This window comes from Adiantum capillus-veneris, chromosome 23 (assembly GCF_014529385.1).
Source record: "Adiantum capillus-veneris isolate H3 chromosome 23, ASM1452938v2, whole genome shotgun sequence".
Taxonomy (NCBI): domain Eukaryota; kingdom Viridiplantae; phylum Streptophyta; class Polypodiopsida; order Polypodiales; family Pteridaceae; genus Adiantum; species Adiantum capillus-veneris.
The window spans coordinates 28,708,665-28,728,521 of record NC_140953.1 but is presented as its reverse complement, the minus strand read 5'-3'; the positions used below and the strand labels follow the sequence as shown (position 1 = coordinate 28,728,521).

Here is a 19,857-nt window from a genome sequence, read left to right as displayed (position 1 = left end):
GAGCACCATGTTGGCCAACTCATCCAACACCTTCTCCTGGCCTGAAAGCTGCACAGAAATGTTGTCTTAAGGCTGCCAAGGTTGCAAAATGGTTCTTTGCAAACTGGTTGTACCATTTGTCTGCTAAGCCATCCAAGGTGGATGGAAAGAGTACCAAATAAGCATCTTCCCTGTTAAGACCTCGACCCCTACAAAGAGATACAAACCTCCTTGCATGGTCGTCAGCATCTTCTGAAGAGAGTCCTTTGAAGGTAGGGAACTTGATGTTTACCTTCGCCAAAACACTAGCCAACGCCTCCATGGCCCCTTGTTGAGCCTATTGTAGCAGGATAGGAGAGAGCTTTACTGGAGAAGGTGATCTGCAAGATGTGGAACCGGATGGAGGAATGGGTGATGTCGTATGTGGAGGTATGGGTGATGAGGTTGATGGACTTCTACTAGGTACCAAGGGTCGTCTTCTGTTGTAGTACTTCAGAGAGCTCAGTCGTGCGCTTTGACGCTCGACTGACCGCCTTGTATGTGTCATGCAGTGACCACCAATCCAACCAAGCTTTGGGCAAGAAAACCTGTAACTGGTTGAAGACAGGTCCAAACTCTACTAGACCCAAGGATGGACCGGGGACGAGGAGGGACTAGACCAGGGACGAGGACTGATTGGACCAGGCTAGAGAGACTAGACCAATTGGACCAGGGCGAGAGAGGACCAGACCAAATGGACCAAGGGGAGAGACGACCATATGAACAGGCTACACAGTGCAAGGCAAAGTAGGCGAAGATAGATAAACCCAACTAGCTTCAAGATTTGTACCACACAGAGAGTGAGACTTCAATTGAGGTCCCACAGTGATCGCCAAAATGAGAGCACCTGTAGCGCGGATAGTGTGTCGTGCTCTCTACAGTGGGTGCTCCTCAATGCAAACTGTGTGACAATCTCACTCAAAACAATGACAATCTCACTCAAAACAGATGAAACAGGAAACAATAGACAACAACTGAGCTCACAGCGACACAACAACAGCAATAGACCACACAAATGACTCGACTATCTCAAATAACTCATACAGACTTTGGCATGGCAGCACACTCAGCTCTAGCCCAAGACTCTCAGGTACAATGGGGGGTCGAGGCTCAAATGTGCAGGGATGGTGAAGACGTGCTGTGTCTAGACTCTAGACTCTCGACCACGACGCTGGACCAGGTGTAAAAGAAGATGATCAATGACCAAACCACTACTACTCATATGTACAACCATAAAGAGCCACCAACGGCTCATAAATGTCAGCCATCTAAGTCTATCCCGAAACTGAGTGGTGGTGACCTGACCACGATGTCCACTAGACCACCGTCTGTATCCTGCCACGTGTCACTGTCCAGCCTAGAGAGTCCGTCCAGTGTGAACCAGACCAGACCAACTGTAGTAACTGTATGTCCTGTGAAAGTGACACTGTAGCCCTGCTACACTTTTCCAAATATAGGTCCCCCTTCGCATTCTGATAGCAATAACCGATCCCTTTTTGTTGAGATTGATCGGTACTGCTCCATCAAACCTTTCTTATTCTCTCTTCTAGAGGTTGAGTACTAATGATACAATAATTGAAAAACATCGTACGCAACATTTCTACACAGAATTTACCAAGAACAGACTGGATTTGCTTCTGCAATGTGATCAAACTCGCACTGCATGGATACCTCACAAGTTTGAGAGACAATGTATGCAGCTATGATTAAAGGAAACAAACATAAGAACAAGGTCCCTTCCAATAGAAAAGTGAAAATTTACCTCTGGTTTTAAGTCAACACTGGCATAACGTTGCAACTTCTTCTGGATGGATAAGCATCTCTGAGGAAGATCTGACGCATACCTAGCTCACACCAAAAATTTTGAAAATGAAGTGTAATCTTCTTCTTAAATTTTAAGCAAAGCATAAAAACAGATAATATGCAAAATCATTGTGAAATGAAGAAAAGGTTGACAACTTTGATATCACAGAAACTTTAAGAGAATAACAAAGATCTTCAACAATAATTATTTTGCTATTAAATTAAGAGCCAAACTTTTACTTTGTTAAACTTAGGCTCATCACTATTCTTAGATCTCAAATAAGCTAGCAAGTGTAGGGACTTTTGGAAAAACATTTCCTTACATATCAAAGAAATGCATGAAAGGACCCAGTACAGAAATCAAGAGAGCAATCACAGACCACCACTCCTATCTAGGCTACCAAATTCTCTCCTCAAGGTGTCAGTGTAACAATCCAAACCTCTTCGAATAATCTGATCAGTGCTGTACCCTCACATAATGTGCCACTAACTGTGACAGCAATTGTGCTAATATTTAACTGTAAGTGCGGTCTAGCAGCGTTGAAAAAGCTATGCAAACAGCATGTCGAAGTGCATGACAGAAGTGGAGTCGACACAGGCATCATGGAGCAAAGAGGAGAAATCGAGATACAAAGAAACCCAACAAAATCGTCCAAGACCCTGCAATGCCTCGTGTTATATAATGGGGACAGCAAGACATAGCTCCCCGAAACTTCCCAAAACTTCACTTTTTCTCACTTCCCCGTTTCCGTTTCCATTTCCCATTTACTGGAAACTGCCTGAAACTCATTTGTCAATTCCGTTGTTGTTTCCATTTCCATTCTTGTTCCCATTTCCTTGTTTCCCATAAGTATGCAGCAAGAGCGCTAGGAGCTGTAGGTTCTCCAGGGTGTTGAAGGGAGAGACTAATAAATGCAAATGACCATGTGAGAACCTTGGGAAATCCAAGGTTACCTTTATACAGCTCTAGTATGGACACTGAAATGTACCAGGTCTCTCATGGAGCAGATTAGAGCGTCCATAGATCCTTAAGCTCTCCTGTATGATTCATTGGAGTAAGCCATCAGTTCCCTACAATATTCTGACAGCTAAGGTTAATGCTTCACCCTATGATGGCAGAAGCGTTATTTTAAATTATTGGCTTCCTAACAACTTATGGAGAAAAAACAAACTTCCACAGCTTGCTTTTGGGGCTTCACAACAGCTGGTAGAGACTTAAGATTACAGAGTGGGGTATTCCTGGGGGGCTTGGAATTACGAGCACACGCCAACCAAGCCAACAAAGAGAGACACCAAAAACACTATTTCCTCAGTCAATAAAATTCCACTCCCAAAAACCTCCAAGAACAGCCCAAAATTCCAATCTCTCGCACAGTTTCTCGTAGCCTCACCTCCAATGAGACAGTCACCACTCCAATTCACCCTGCAAAAAACCCTAGCCTCTTTCCTCAATTTTCCATCAACCCACATCCATGAGAACTTCAGCACTTCTTCTCCATAAGCACTCAAAGTGTCAGCTTATATTTGAACTAAGCAAGCACCCCCCCAACTTGAGAATCACAGCACCATGACTGATGTGGTATTTTCGGCCTAGTTTGACCCCTTTTTATCAATTTTAGGCCTACTGCTAAAATGACCTTTTTGAGGCAAAAAAATCCTTAATGGGTGGGAAAAATTCCCAAATCTAGTTCCAAAGCATATTTCAACTCCAAAGGCTTGGAACACATGGTCACATTTCTCATGCCCTCTAGACGCATGTTTAGCGAGCGCACACGCCAATTTCCACATATAGTCGGTGACGGCACGTGAAAACTTTCTGAGCAAGATGCTAACTCGGCCACATTGTACATCGCTTATTTACATTAGAAAAACATTTATTAATGTTTTTCGCCATCCCAAGAAAAAAGGCGAATGCACCAAATTATGTACACTATGTACATTGCACTATCCATACCATGCAAAAACGTAAGTTGGTAAGATTTCCAACAAAATTTGATCACTTTTTTGCATTCAAAAAAAAGCCTGACATGACTTGTCAACCCCCCTAGTCTGCTTGATTCTTCATAAAAAGCGGTAGTTTCTAGGGCAAATAACTACTACATAACCTCCCTAGAAACGTCAGCTACACTACAAGTTGCATTCACATCCTCCTCTTCCACCATGAGCACATCATCTTTCACAATGGTCATGAAACGTGCCATATATTTCTTTAGTTTATTACAATTCACACGATAAATGTGCCATTCTCAAACTTGTCTATAACACAAAAAGGACCCCCCCATTTTATTTGAAACTTCTTTGAAAAGATGTTAACTTGTTGTTGTACCTCAATACAAGACCTCCTTTTTTTATTCCTTTGTATTTCACCTTTTAAATTGCTTTCTCTCGAGTCTTCCTCACCATTGTCTCACAATGATCAAGAGCAAGGACTCTATCTAGTTGCAAGCACTGCAAATTCTTAAGTCCCTCCTGCAATACATTATGACTTCTTTACCAAGTTCACAAAGAAGCTTCAATGATGAAATTTCTACTTCAATGGGCAACAACGCCTTTTTACCTAGCACCAAGTGGATTTGACAAAAGCCGGTGCTTGTTTTCATTGACGTTCTACAAGCCCACAAAGCACATGGAAGTTCTAAATTCGATGTCTTTCCATGACTTTGAATCATTTTGGTGAGTATATTCACAACCTCTCCATTCAGCCTCTCATTCAAACCATTGTATTGAGCATAATATGGAGTCGTCAACTCATGTTGGATGCTCAACTTCTCAAAGAGGTAATCAAAAAGTTCTCCATGGAATCCTTGACCTCTATCAGAGAGCACTTCCAAGGGCACACCAACTCATAAACAAACTTTCGCACATCTTTGCTTGTGATTTGCCTAACTGCCTTTGCCTCTGCCCATCTAGACAAGTAATCAACAGCAGTCAAGATATAGATTTTATGTAATCACTTCCAGCAAGAAATCGGCTGGAACACAAAAATGACTACAATTTGCAACACTTTGGAATACTTTAAACAACTTGAAACAGCTGAACTAGAACAAAGAGTGATGAGAGAGAGAGAAATGAACTGAAATGAAATGATATATTAACGTCTTCAAAAGGCCAAAATGACCTATGAGACCATCAGATACAAAGTGGTGAATCTAATACAATGTCTGAAGTACAAGTACAAAAAGTACTGAAAGTAAAAATGAAAACTGAAATGAAGTGTGAAATGTGAAATGTGAAAATGTAGAATAGGCCCTCAATGACAATCTGGGTGTCGTGCTAGAATGCCTCTGATCCTCTGCTGGAGTCTCCGTCGATGTAGTGTGCTCCTGTGTCTCGGTCGCGGTCGTCTCGATCTCCCGAGCTCAATCGCCCTATCAATGAGGGTGCCTCTGGTATGAATGCGGGTACAACCCTGTGCTGGTGGTTGGTCTCTTGGCTCCCTCGATCCAAAGAAGTCTGTGATCTGTCTCGGCAACTGTCGTACTCCATGTCTCCCCAACAGACTGTCTCTATGTCGGTGTAGCTCAAGTAGATATAAGCCAACCAAGAGACCTTAAAGATCTATCCGACGAGGAGAGTTGAACTCAAGACTTGTTATTCAACAGGGAAATGGCATAACCGATCTACCACTCTTGGGAGGGAGAGAGAGAGAAAGAAAGAAAGAAAGAAAGATTTTTAACGTCTATGTCAGGCCGAAATCGGCCTATGAGACAAATCAAATGTACATTGTGTGTATGTCATCCGTCTATCGGAAAGACAAATGAAACAAAATTGATACAAAACTGAGCTGAATGTAGGTAGTGGAGTATCTGAGGAGGGATGGAGCTCTATCTCTAGGGGTATATGCATGTCTGTACGCTCAAGGTAGTACAATCATGAGAATGCATCAAGCTATCTAGCTCCATCCTGTACTAATGGGGGGGTGTAAGATGTGGTACATGGGTGGGTCTGGTGCCAAGGCTACCCGGATGAAAGCTGTCGGGTCAGCCCTCATCTGAGCCACTCGCTCCTCAGTGGCACGGCGCTCCCGGGCTCGGATCTCCTCGATCTGTCGGTGGTGGGAGCTCGCGCCCCTGTAGCCTGTGACTCGTGGTCGTCGTCTAGCTCGGTTCACCTCCGCCTGTGGGAGTGTCACTCCCCTCTGAGTGTCTGGTGAGGGGGGGGCGGAAATCCTCTGAAAGAAGTCTGTGAGCTGCGACTGTCTCCCCTCTGTCTGTGTAGCTGTGTGTGGCTGTAGTAGTGTGTCCCGATGGCTCTGTATCTCTAGTAAGAAACGTCCGAGCTGTCTCTGATCTCGAGATTCCATGATCTCTCGGAGAGTGGGCTGTCCTCTAAATAGGGCCTCATACCTGCCTCTGATCTCAGTGTATGCTCTGCATCTACATACAAAGTGCTCCTCACTCTCCACCTCCTCTGTGCAGGCTCTGCAGATTCGCTCCCCCCTGGGAACACCAGTATGTCTCCCGATCTCAATCTCTAGCCTGTGTGAAGCCACTCTCAGCTGACCAATCGCCACCCGTGAGCTATGTGGCATATATGTGTCCATGTAGCGTGGTCTCTGTATGAACCCCCCAGACAATATGGTGAGAAACTGGTCGCTGTAATCTGACATCCTCGTCCCCAAGCTAGGTGCCTCCCAGACTCTCCTAGTGTATAGCTGCCACAGATCCTGTCTCAATACCAAGTTCCTCTCACTGCGAGAGAGGTGAACATATGGTGAGTGGGGGTCGTACTGGAATGGTGGTAGGCTCTCCATGTCAAGACCGTATCCCTCAAACCATGCTCTGACCTGTGAGTACCATGCTCTCTCATGCCCACTCTCTGATAGCTGTATAGCTGCCTCAAATGCTCTACGGGTAAGTCTGTCAGGAGGTAGCTCTCTCATCCTCTGGATGAAGCAAACTGTCTGGAATAGTGCCTCTACAACCATAGGTGGTGTGGCGAGCTCGGCTCTAATAATGTCGTGTGGCACTGTCTTCTTGCTGCGGAGCAAGCGTGAGATCATATATACCTGTGGTCTCTCAAGTTGTGTCCACTGGTCAGCTGTCAATCCTGGTGCCCATACTGCCGCCGAGTACATCAAGGCCGGGGTGACTAAGGTGTCGAAAAGCCACCCCTTCGTGCGGGGCTCCTGAAAGTGTGCCTGGTGGCACCTCCGCTCTAGCATGGCCAGAGCTGCATATCCTCGGGTGAGCCTGTCAACAGCAGCCTGCCTCATAGTGAAGGGTCCTGGTAGGCTGGTGAATGTGATGCCAAGGTAGACATAGGAGGTGACTACATCAACCTGTCCTCCTGCTGCTGTGAAGGTGGCGGCGCTCCTCACTGCACTGGATGTGTGAAAGATCATAACCTTGGTTTTGCCAAGGTTCACAGTCAACCCCCTGTGTGTGCTGAATTCGTCCAAGGCCTCAAGATGGCGTTGCAAGCCCTCGGGTGACTCTGAAATCAACACAATATCATCAGCATATAACATGATGTGGACCGGAGTACCTGCCAAGTCGCTCCCCTCTCCCCCTGCTCGCAGTATGTAGTCGGAGATCTCGTCGATGTATAGCCCAAAGAGTGTCGGGGAGAGTGGGCATCCTTGCTTAACACCAATGGTGCTAGCAATGGTCTCTGAAAAACCGCCTGGGCAACGAACCCGACCCGTCACCCTCTCATATAGAGCATATATAGCCCAAATCATCTCTGTTGGTACCCCAATGCTGTGAAGGCGCTGGAAGAGTCTCTCGCGTGGAACTGTGTCAAAGGCCTTGCGGAAGTCCACAAAGCAGCAGTAAAGCCTCTTCTTCCGCGCCTTTGCCCCATCAATGAGGCAGCGCAGAACGAAGATGTGGTCAATGGTGGAGAAAGCTCGTCTGAAACCTGCTTGGCCTGGAGCTCGTAAACCCTCGATCTCTGCGTAGCAGCTGAGCTGTGCCTCAAGTACTGCTCCATATAGCTTGGCCATCGTGTGGCCAATCATGATAGTCCTGTAGTTCCCTGGGTCCAGGGTGTCGCCAGATTTGTGGATAGGCACTATGGTGTGCTGTGTCCACTCCTCTGGGAAGCCCTCCCCTATAGCCCGGTTGAAGACATGTGCAATCAACGGGGCGATAGTGGAGGCCGCATAAATGATGTGCTCACTCTGTAATCCAATATGGTCAGCTGATCGTCTGTGCTGCATGCGGCGTATGGCCCTCTCTACCATCTCTGCTGTAAAGAAGGAGGAGCACGTGGGACGAGGCTCGTGTGGTTGTGGAATAGGGGGCTGCCCTGGCACTTCATAAAGTCGCTCTGCATAATCATGCCATATCTGTGGATCCTCAATAGCTGTAGTCGGACGTGGCTCGCGCAGGGTGCGCCATGCCGTCGCGCTATCCATGCTCATGAATAGGCGGTATAGCTCAAGCTCTTGTGCCTCTTCGAATGCTCGCCGCTTTTGGCGTGTCAGCGTCTTCATATGCCGTCTGGCCTCTCTCTCTGTGATCTCTCCTAAGGCTCGCCGTGCATAGAGGCGTCGGTATAGCTCTCTGCACTCATCATCATACCAGCGGTTCTGAGGCATGGCCCGGGGGGGGGAGTGCGTCCTGTGTGAGTGGTGTGTGGAAAAGAGCTAATAGCTGAAGTGTGGAGAACGGAAGAGATATGTGATGTGAGAACTGAGAGTGGTGTGGATGGGTGGAGGAGACATAGGCCATGTTCGACCTTGGCTGAGTAAATAGAGGCTAACTCATGTGTGAAATGGATGGTGGTGTGTGGAGTGCGTGTTGTGGAGCTGTGTGTGATGGTATCTCCGGTGATGGAGAAAGAGAGGTATGTGTGGTCGGCTCCGATGGGTATGGGTGGAATGGTGAAGGATGTGATAAGGTGTGTAGCCTCCCTGGGTCCCAGAATATAGTCGACTGTACTCCCCCCTCCTTCTGCAACTCCATGTGGCATACAAGTCAGGCCCCCTGAGGTGGGCCACTGGACCATTCCGTTATAAATAACGAGACGGTGCTGGGAGCCAAGTCGAAGTAGATGTCGTCCGTAAGCTGTGACTGGAGCTCTGTCTGCTGTGTCTCTCATAGTAGCCTCCTCATCTAGAGTGTGTAGTGTCTCTGGGTCCTCATGGTCATATGTCTCACACTGCTCACTGCGTGTACGAGCATTGAAGTCTCCCATAAGGAAGACTTCACCCAGTGTGGAGTACTCCATAATCTCCTCCGTGAGGCATGCGTACGGTGACTCCTGCTCAATAGGGGCGAATCTGGAGCCTGTGGGAGCAAAATAGCAAAGGGCAATGTAGACGATCCTGTCTCGTGAGAGCTCGAGGCGAATCCACATGTAGCGGGCCTGTGGGTCCCGGGCAACAATCTGTAGTCTGCTGTGAAGCCCCTGTCTAAAGAGTATGGCCACTCCTCCTGAGCCGCGAGTGGTGTGCTCGCGCATACATCCTCGATGTAGAGACTCCCACTGAAATCCATGTATCCGTGGTAACCCTCTCTCCGGGCTCTCGTGTGTCTCTGTAAGTAGAATGATGTCTCGACCTCTCATCACCTCCTCAAGTCTCTCTGGGTGTGTCCATAGGTCTCCATTGCAATTCCAAACCGTGACTTGAATCTCCTCGTGTGTCCCACAGGCCGCGAGTCCCTATGCGATGGTCTTGCCATCAATGATAACCCTACCATCCCGATATACTGCCTTCTTCCCTTCTTTGCGGGCTTGGTGGACTCGAGGCATGCACGCGCGACGGTGATCTTGTTGCATCTTTGTGAGGTCATCATCAAGATAAATCGGGGGGCCGTCTATCCCTCTCAAGATGACCCTCTTTCGGAGGAAGGAAGTTCGAGACTCCTCGGAGGCGAATTGGAGGATGAGAGCTCTTTTCTTTGGATCTTTGCCGGCTCTCCAAACTTTGGAGAAAGGGATCTCTTCTTCCTTGTATCCCACTTTCTTGCATAAAGCTTTCCCATCGCTTTCGGGTGTAGACCCTTCTTCTTCTTTGATGCCGGTCACTCGCACATTGAGACGGCGAGCTTGTCGCATCTTCTCCTCTTCGATGGTTGTGTGTACGATGAGTACCTCATCTTTTTGGGCTTCCTCTCTTGCTACCTTCTTGATGTTCTTTTTGACTACTTCGACCCATCCTTCTTTGGTGGCCTCTAATTTGTCCTCAATGCTTGCGGTGAGGGCTTTGGTGATCTCCTCCTTGAGGGCTTCCTTAGCCTCCCCTTTAATCTCTCCTTCCTCGGGGGTGAGGGATGTGAGGGAAGCATGAAGGAGATCGATTTGTGCCTTCATCTCTTCTTGCTCTTTCCTCCATCTCTCCCTCTCCTTCTCGTTCTCCCGTTCCCTTCTCTCCTTCTCCTCTTTAAGATTTTGGATTTCCGCTCTCATGTCCTCCTTCTCTTCGTTCGATAGCTTGATGAAGTTGGCTTTCTCCTCCTTCCATATTTCTCTCTCCATCCGCCATTCCTTCATGTCCTTCTCCAATTGTGCAAGCCTCTTATTCGTGAGCATGAAGGACGTTGTCTTCTTTGTCGGTGTCGGCGTCTTGATGATGGGGGAAGACATGGTTGGCTTCGTAGCTACCCTCTCTTCATATTGTGAAGAAGAGGGGAAGAGAACACTCAGCTTGTGTGTATGCAGGGGGCAGCGGGCAGGGGATGGGGATGGGGTGTGTGTTTTCAGTGATGGGCTGGTCGTCTTGACGTGCAGGGAGCAGCGCAGCGCGCGGGAGGGAGCAGCACACAGGGGTGGGGCAGCGTGCAGGGGTGGGGCAGCGCGCAGGGGAGGCAGCGCGCAGGAGGGGGCAGCGCGCAGTGCGCAGCGCGCAGAGAGAGAGAGAGAGAGAGAGAGAGAGAGAGAGAGAGAGAGAGAGAGAGAGAGAGAGAGAGAGAGAGAGAGAGAGATGAAATCGTATATTGATGTCTTCAAAAAGGCCAAAGTGACCTATGAGACAAAAGAGTTTACAAATGGTGAATCTGATACAATGTTTGTGTAAAAGACTGAAAACTGAAACTGAACTGAGCTAAAGTCAAATGAAATGAAGTGAAATGGAATGAAATGAGAGTGAGAGAGAGAGAGAGAGAGAGAGAGAGAGAGAGAGAGAGAGAAGTCAGAGGACTGAAATTCGAGATTTTGTGCTCAAGAAATCCCGCAATCACAATCTGCAAATTCTGTGTCTGTGTGGTGATGCCCCACAGAATTGCTTTTATAGGCTCAGAGGACATGCAACAATACCAAGTCTCCCACCAAAACGCAAGGTACTCAAAAACAAGCACACCCCCCCCCCCTCCTCTCTCCCTACGTGCTTCTTTTAGCACTAGTAGTCCTAAAAACACTTTTCTCAATGCTATTTTCCAATTCAGTTTTTAGTCAGAGAATCCCTTTGGTTTTAGAGAGAGAAAATTAGCATATTTTAGAGAAAGAAAATATGAAATTAAGTTTTACAGAAAGAAAATCAGCATTCTCTCTAGATAGAGAGGAGAGAGTCCACAGAGAGAAATTCAATGTGTGGCAGAAAGGATTCTTGCTTTGATGAAGAGATAGGCATGGACCACCTTGTGAGAGAGAGAGAGAGAGAGAGAGAGAGAGAGAGAAATCTTTTTAATGTCTATACGGGGCCAAAGTCAGCCTATGAGACAAATCAAGTATATATGTGTGTATGTCCTCCGTCTTCAGAAAAAACAAAAAAGTTCAAACTGGTACAGAATAAAAGAAAAGGACTTTTGGTGGATGATGGTGTCAAAGGTGGCAACGGAAGATGCAATGAGGACAAGACCTGGCTCTTGATCTGGTAGGTACCTCGACTCCAAACTAGAAACCTGCAATACCAAACACATGAACAAGGCACATCTGTGTAGAAGAGAGATCACATAGGTAGAATGAGACAGGACATCTGAGAATGAGAGAGAGAGAGATCTGGGAAAGGCTCTCCATGCTGATAACAATTTGCTCATACAAGTCACCAAGGGTGGTCCGGCATAGAACTAGCCTGCCTATGGATAGACCCGCGGACACACAACTGCGACTGCTACTGACATTACCAACTGCGCCTACACACGAGACAACTGTCACAGTCTCGTCATGGGCTGCCCTAGCCTCCTCTGGAACCGAGGCTCTGGCGGGATCTCCTCCTAGCAAGAGAACTGATTTGGAGAGGAGGTGAACATGTCTCATGTAGAGAGCATGGAACCTCCTCTCATGTGCCTGTACCTCTGCTGTGGTGCTCTGCAACATGGCGATCACATCATCTCCATGTAGATGCTCTGAGGGGAAAAAACGATAGGGAACCAACCTACTGTCCATGATGTGCTTCTGTAGCGCGGATAATGTGTCGTGCTCTCTACAATGTGGGTGCCCCTCAGTGCAATGTGCGTGACAATCTCACTCAAACGAATGGAAACTCTCTCAAACAGAATGAAACACAGAAACAATGGATAACAACAGAGACACGACAGTGGACCAGAACATGTGGACTCGACTAGCTCAAAGAACCATGTACAGACTCTGGCGTGGCAGCACACTCAGCTCCAACCCAGGATTCACAGGTACAAATGGGGTGTCGAGACTCAGATGTGTAGGGATGGTGAAGCAGTGCTCTGTGTAAGACTCACTCTAGACGACTATGTACAAGATCATGCTACTGGCACAGAACGACTACTCATATGTATCACCATAAAGAGCCACCAACGGCTCATAAATGTCAGCCATGTGGTGACCTGGCCACGAGGTCCACTAGACCACCGTCGGTAGGTACCCTGCCACGTGTCACTCCCAGACCAGAGGGTCCGTCCAGTGTGAACCAGACCAACTGTAACCAACTGTCCAACTGTCTGTCCTGTGAAGTGACACTGTAGCCCGGCTACAGGTTGCCCGCCACAAGACCGCTCACCGTCTCGGTGAGAGGAAATACTAAAAAAACTGTGAAAGAAAACCATTAGGTACTGCATATGTACATCCTTCTTGAAGCAGGTTCTAGGCCCAAAAATGGAGTTTAAACACACTGCACTGCTTGCAAATTTTTAATCCTTTGGAGAAGCGGGATGCAGTATGATTTCATAATCCAAGAATCCCAATTGGCAAAGCATAATAAAGCTCCACAGCAGGAAGTAAGTGACCGGTAGCTCTTCAACCAATCGATATCAAATGTTTAGCTCTGACAAATGAAGTGTGCCTTAAGCATTGTCCTAAGTCAACTTCAAGTTTTGTTTGCCACTCAGACTTTTCAGGCTTCTTCTTTTGCTGCTTCACCTGTGAGTACGCAAAGACTCCAGCCAAAGCAATACCAGTGCTAATGCCATTGATGGGGAAACAGGGGTCCTGAAGAAAAGAACAGAGGTAACAATGACCACCAGTCGCTTCACGCAATTGCCTACTAATTGAGTTTGAGGTGAAACCCTCTGCAAAATCATGTATGAGACCTACTGATATGCATGAAAACAGATGGCAGCAAGTAGAGCACGAACTACCAAAACTTTTACATCTAGTCCCGCTGACTGAAGATATGTAGGTGTGAATTTCACTCCTATCTACCTACCTACAGGTGCTCTCTCAATGCAGGGAATGAACACAAAATACACTGCTTCTAGGCTGCTTGTTTGGGCTGTGCATTATTTTGGAGAGAGTATCCCATTAGGGAGAGGGGAAAGGGGGTAGGGGCGAGGGAACTGGGTAGGGGCGAGGGTAACTGGGTAGGGGCGAGGGGGAGTGAGGGGGTGGGTAGGGGCGAGGAAGGGCTGGGTAGGGGCGAGGGCAAGCTGGGGTGGGTAGGGGCGAGGGGGAAGGGTGGGTAGGGGCGAGGGTAACTGGGTAGGGGCGAGGGTGAAGGAGGGGGTGGGTAGGGGCCAGAGTGGGGAGGGGGAGGGGGAGGGTAGGGGCGAGAGGGGGAGGGGGTGGGTAGGGGCGAGGGTACGAGAGGGGGAGGGTAGGGGCGAGGGCAAGAGAGGGGGTGGGTAGGGCAATAGATGAAATCCATGGCTCCTGGTTGAAAGAGGAGATGTCCAGAGCGTCGTCACCATGAGCAGGACTACTATAAAGTTAATGGAATTCATCAGGCAGAACAAGCTTTGTGAAGGAAGCTTTGATCTGGGAGAAGCAGACACCAATGGGGCTGATTTTTTATGTTGGGTGATCTTCTGTCGAGGAGATTTCTTCCCACTTCTATTTTCCTCCATAGGCTCGCCAAATTCAAAGACTTCCCCCGAGGCCGCATCCAGAGTTTTTTCTAAGGCCTTTAACCTTTGAGCTGGCTCAGGTGGCTCATTGGGGTTAGTTACTGTGGAAACAATGGAAGAGGGTGTACCTTCATGCAAAGAGTGAATAGAGACTCCATAACAAGGCATAGATTTGGTAGCCTCTAACCACTCCATCAGATCTTCATCTGACCCTTCAGGTGTAGTAGGCTGTTCTTGTTCAGGTTTGGTTTCCATTGACAAAGAAACTTGCTGCACCACGGGATCCATACCACCTTCTAAGAGAATGGGTTGCATCGAGGAGCCTGAAGTATGTATCCACATTGCGTCATTTCCCCAATCATGAAGTGCTTTAGTGTGCCGCAGCCATGGTCTTCCAATGAGCAAAGGAAATCCGCCCTCAACCTGGGGAAGTCGAACCACAACAAAATCCAAGTTAAAAGTAAAGTCTTGTACCTGCAGAGGAACATTGTCCACTATGCCTACTGGGTAGATTGTCCGTTGGTCAGCCAACGTAACTGTGAAGGGAGCACGGCGAGTAGGCTGTAGACCTAGGGCTAACATAGTGAGCTCGGGCATTAGGTTGATGCCAGATCCACCATCCACTATAACTCCTGAGAATTGCCGACCTAAAACGGACACTGTCAGGCGAGGGCTTCTATAATCAGTGAGTGGAGCAGCAAGATTGGATATCATATAGGACTCTGACTGTCGCACTGGGAGGTGCCCGCCACTAGGACCTGCTTCAGGGTAAAGTGACTGAATAACTGCAAGGGTGTCACTTCTGAAACTCGCATCTAGTCGAAGCATGTCATACAATGACACTTGGTGAAAGGTATTCTTCAATATAGTCTCTGCTGTAGGTTTTTCTCTTGGGATCAATGTCTTCTCAGTTTCCTTGATCTTTTGTAAGTCAACAGCTGCTTCTAAGAAAGCCCCATCAATATCGGAGAGCATAGTAAAAGATCCTTTCTTAGCACTAGGGGATGGCATGTCAGCTGCTGGAGGAGGTGTAGGCATTGGGGAGGAAAGGGTTGTACCTGCTGGAAGATTGAGGCCAAGGGCTGCTCTCTGAGCTCGTGTGAGGACACCAGTGGCTCTACCAGCTGCAACTTGTCTTGAGAGGCAATCAAATGGTCAGAAAGTGGTGGCTTGGGGTTGGTACTAACTGCTATCAAATTGATCTTGGGAAAGGTGAATTCAGGTTGGCTCTGACTTGGGCTCGCAGAGGTAGAGGCTCGTTGTTTTGGACAATCCTTAGTGTAGTGATCCTGAGCCTCAGGGAAAAGTTGGCACGGAGAAGAGCCTTCTGGCAGAGGGCATTTGCTCTGATAATGCCCATATTCTCCGCATCTGTAGCAGAGTATGCGCCGATTGGAAGGACGAAACGGGGGACGAGGTGGTTGCTGCATGGAGTTGGAGGCTGAAGTGTAGAAGCTCTGAGGGGTTGAGGTGGCATTAGCATTATAAAAACTTTGAGTCGGGAAAGTACTTGACATACCTTGGACAGCAGGGTTATTGAGCAAAGGTGGCATGTAGTTGGGATGGCCGTAGTGGGAAACCGTGTTGGATGATGGTGCTAACCCTTGTTGGAGAGAAGGACCAAGACTTTGTTGTATTTTGTGCAATCCCGTTAGGTAATAACAATCCTTGTCCTCATGTCCAGATTTTTCACAGAAGTGGCAGTAAACCCGAAGGGGGCATTCCTGCGGAGGGTGCCCTGGAGAGCGGCATGAGCTACACCAAACCGTAGCCTTAGTCTCTTGCTGACACTTGAGCTCTTCTAGCTCGCGCTTAATCTATTCCAATGCCTCATGATTTGGAAGCTTCTCTTGTCTAAGAGAGAAGGACCTCTCCTCTTGAAGAGCTCGCTGTAACTTTAGGGCTTCCAGTTCCCTGCGTAAAGAAGTTAAAGGATTAGCAGGACTACCTTCCGAGAACACAGAGGGAGTATCTATGTGAGGAAAGTTGTTGAACAGCTTCCTAGCCCCCTCTATCCTAGTAGGAGCTTCGATGAACTCCTCGAGAGTGGCGTCGGGTCGGAGACTCTCTCGGAGTTTTTGTTGAGAAGTTTTGGGAAGCGCCTTCTCCACCCACTTTTTAACCATGAATTCACCGGGTTGTTGGGGGAGCTTGGCCACCAGCGACTTAGTTTTAGTCATAAGCTCTGCAAAAGTCTCCTCAGGCTTGAGCACCATGTTGGCCAACTCATCCAACACCTTCTCCTGGTAGTCACCCGGCCTGAAAGCTGCACAGAACTGCTGTCTTAAGGCTGCCCAAGTTGCAAAATGGTTCTCTGCATATTGACTATACCATTTATCTGCTAGGCCATCCAGGGTGGATGGAAATAGTACCAAATAAGCATCTTCTCTGTTCAGACCACGTCCCCTACAGAGAGATACAAATCTTCTTGCATGGTCGTCAGCATCTTCTGAAGAAAGCCCTTTGAAGGTAGGGAACTTGATGTTTACCTTGGCCAAAACACTAGCTAGTGGCTCCATGATTCCTTGCTGAGCCTGTTGCTTTATAGCTTGCTGTATCAGAATAGGAGAGAGCTTTACTGGAGAAGGTGATCGGGAAGATGGGGAACCTGATGAAGGAATGGGTGATGTGGTATGTGGAGGTATAGGTGATGAGGTTGAAGGATTTCTACAAGGTGTCAAAGGTCGTCTTCTGTGATAGTGCTTCAGAGGGCTCAGTAGTGCGCTTTGATGCTCGACTGACCTCCTTGTATGTGTCATGCAGTGACCACCAGTCCAACCAAGCTTGGGCAAGAAAACTTGTGACAGGTCTAGACTCCACTAGACCAGACTAGGTAAGTGACTAGACCCGGCTGGACCAGGGACGAGGAGGACTAGACCAGGGACGAGGACAGGTTGGACCAGGGCGAGAGAGGACTAGACCAGTTGGACTAGGCGAGAGGAGAACAGTGCAAGGCAAGGTTGGCGAAGGTAGGCGAAGCTAGATAAACCTAACTAGCTTCAAGATTTGCACCTCACAGAGTGAGATTTCAGTTGAGGTCCCACCGTGATCGCCAAAATGAGAGCACCTGTAGCGCGGATAATGTGTCGTGCTCTCTACAATGTGGGTGCCCCTCAGTGCAATGTGCGTGACAATCTCACTCAAATGAATGGAAACTCTCTCAAACAGAATGAAACACAGAAACAATGGATAACAACAGACACAACAATGGACCAGAACATGTGGACTCGACTAGCTCAAAGAACCATGTACAGACTCTGGCGTGGCAGCACACTCAGCTCCAGCCCAGGATTCACAGGTACAAATGGGGTGTCGAGGCTCAGATGTGCAGGGATGGTGAAGCAGTGCTCTGTGTAAGACTCACTCTAGACGACTATGTACAAGATCATGCTACTGGCACAGAACGACTACTCATATGTATCACCATAAAGAGCCACCAACGGCTCATAAATGTCAGCCATGTGGTGACCTGGCCACGAGGTCCACTAGACCACCGTCGGTAGGTACCCTGCCACGTGTCACTCCCAGACCAGAGGGTCCGTCCAGTGTAAACCAGACCAACTGTAACCGATTGTCCAACTGTCTGTCCTGTGAAGTGACACTGTAGCCCGGCTACAGCTTCCCAAGAGAAAAACGTTGGGGCTAAACTACTGTGCATGACAAACGTTGGTTGATCCATATGCATAAACACTGGCTAATCTGTAGGGAAAATGCCAGTCTGCCAGCATGTGTAAAAAACTCCAGGCTGCCCCTTGTGTGCCCAAGGCAGGGCGCCCTGACTAGGGCTAAACTGCACTGCTAGGAAGTGATCCCCCCTGCCTACCTATAAAGCTCTCCCAAGAAGCTGCCTGACCCAAGCTCCCAGCCCCACGACCTTGGCAAGAGGGGAAAACTGGAAGAATAAATAGGAGAGGGCACCTAATGCATGGGAAAAATAGGGTGAGCCTAGGATAAAATATCCCAGGTCTCCAGGAACCTATGTGACCATGGGACAAAGCCAAAACCCGAGCTAAACATGGCTAGACATGAGTGAAAAACCTCACACTAGCCGGGCACAGCCACAAAACAACCCTCACTCCCTAATCTGCTACTGGGAGATACCGGAACTACCACCGGATAGGAATATGATTTCTAACACCCCCTCTCAGATCCTGGAGGAGAAACGGGTCCAAGGAGCTGGAGTGAGCAATTTGCAACTGTAAAGAGAGCGTTCTGTGGACGAAGATATCTACTACACAACTCCGACGTTGAATAGTACCTGGCCAATATACCATCCAACCGCTACTCCCGAAAGACGTCCGGGAAGTTTAATGTTGTCTATTGAAAGTAAATCCAGTTCTATGAAGAATCTCCTCAAGCCAACCGACTCAAAAGTCGCACAACCAGCATCTGGAGAAGGTACTGCTATTGATCGCTCCAAGAGTATAAATCCGAACTGAGGGTAAAAGGCATAAAAAACTGGTATCCGGATCATTTCCCAACTCTAAAGTAGTCCACCCTCGAGGAAAGAGTCGAAAATCTGCACCTCTGGTCATATACCACATGCCACAAAAAACTCCAAGCTACAACGGAAGTCCAAGGAAAGGAACAATCCGAGGCTATTATGGAACTATATATCCGATGATGAGGAACCAAAGAACTATACTAACCACCATATAGAATGATAATCTGCAAACTATATCTAAAGAAACTTCATCGAAACAGAGAGTGAAACTGTAACTGATCTGTCTGGAACACCATCCGAGAGAATATCACCCCGCTCTCAAAGTGAATCGGGAACAAACATCCAGCAGAAAGGGAAACACGTATCAATATTGAGACTGCAGCTAACACGGCAAGATCAAAGGAAGATCTTGCTTCCAAGCTCTGCAAGAGAAGAACAGGGTGCTGTAGAAAGCAATCAAATAGACTGTCAATCCTGTCTGTTGCACATGGAACCATTAGAACTGAAAGGAAGTAGTCCACGGAAACCTGACTCCCAGCTAGCTCCATATCCCCCTCTGAAGGGAGAACATCCGAACCATGGATAATTGTCATAACTCTCCAACAGTCTTTGCCTGTACAACTGGACCACCAAGGATAGGTGAATCCGAAAGGAAAAAATGACAATGATATAGTTGTGGAACCTTGAACCAAATCTGGGAGAAGCAAGAAGATTGTCTCCCCTCTTTGAAGAATGCCAGGGCTAACTGTAACTGGTTCCTAGTCCGAGAAGGACCACTATCCACCTGTACAAAAGAGAACATGCCGGTCTAAGGATAAGGGAAGTAGGTGTGTCTTGTATGGTACAGTCTCCAGGGATCAATCTGGAAAACAAGAAATGGGTAAGGGAAACTTAGGACTGAAAGACATCATGCGTGGTACTCCGCTGAATGGAGCATTGGTAATCGACTGAAGATAATAACCAGGAAGCCCCCTCTGAAAGAGAAGTATCCTCAAAAGTACGCTCTGAGGTAGCAATTGACTCAACCCACGTCGGAACAACTAAACACTTTCACTGAAAGCTCCAGAGCTGAAGTTGAGAACTCCCCCGAAGAAAGGGAGTCCCCCTCCCGCTCAATCTTGGGAAAACTGAATAAGTACCACCTAAAAGAAATCTGAGACAACGTAGAGTAAAACTGCTTCCTCTGTATATGAATAGCAAAGCCTGAATCTCATGAAACTCAAGACTCAAAGAGAACCACACCACCCGTAAACTCAGACTGCGAAGAATAGGAAGACCTGAAAGGTCGTCACTTGAGGATCATGTTTGCAAAAGAGGCCGTCGAGGTCCAAAAAGACCTAGCTACTAAAGCAAACTCCTTGAGATCAAACCAAATGTCCGCCATATCTCTGCATCTACCAAGATTAAACCGGTCAGTACAATCCAATACAAAATGCCAAACTGCATACAGAC

General features: G+C 47.8%; 1 protein-coding gene across 6 annotated transcripts in view; it reads right to left on the bottom strand.

Annotated features, from left to right (window-relative positions):
- NUDT3 (nudix hydrolase homolog 3) overlaps positions 1-19,857 on the bottom strand; it is a 186,887-nt gene that overhangs the window by 93,355 nt on the left and 73,675 nt on the right. For all 6 annotated transcript variants that reach the window (XR_015185962.1, XR_015185961.1, XM_086496538.1 and 3 more), the window contains exon 6: positions 1,781-1,862. Coding sequence is in view for 4 of the 6 variants with exons in the window: in XM_086496538.1 (XP_086352664.1) it covers positions 1,781-1,862 (82 nt within the window). In the remaining 2 variants the exon portion in view is untranslated. The remainder of the gene's footprint in view (positions 1-1,780; positions 1,863-19,857) is intronic.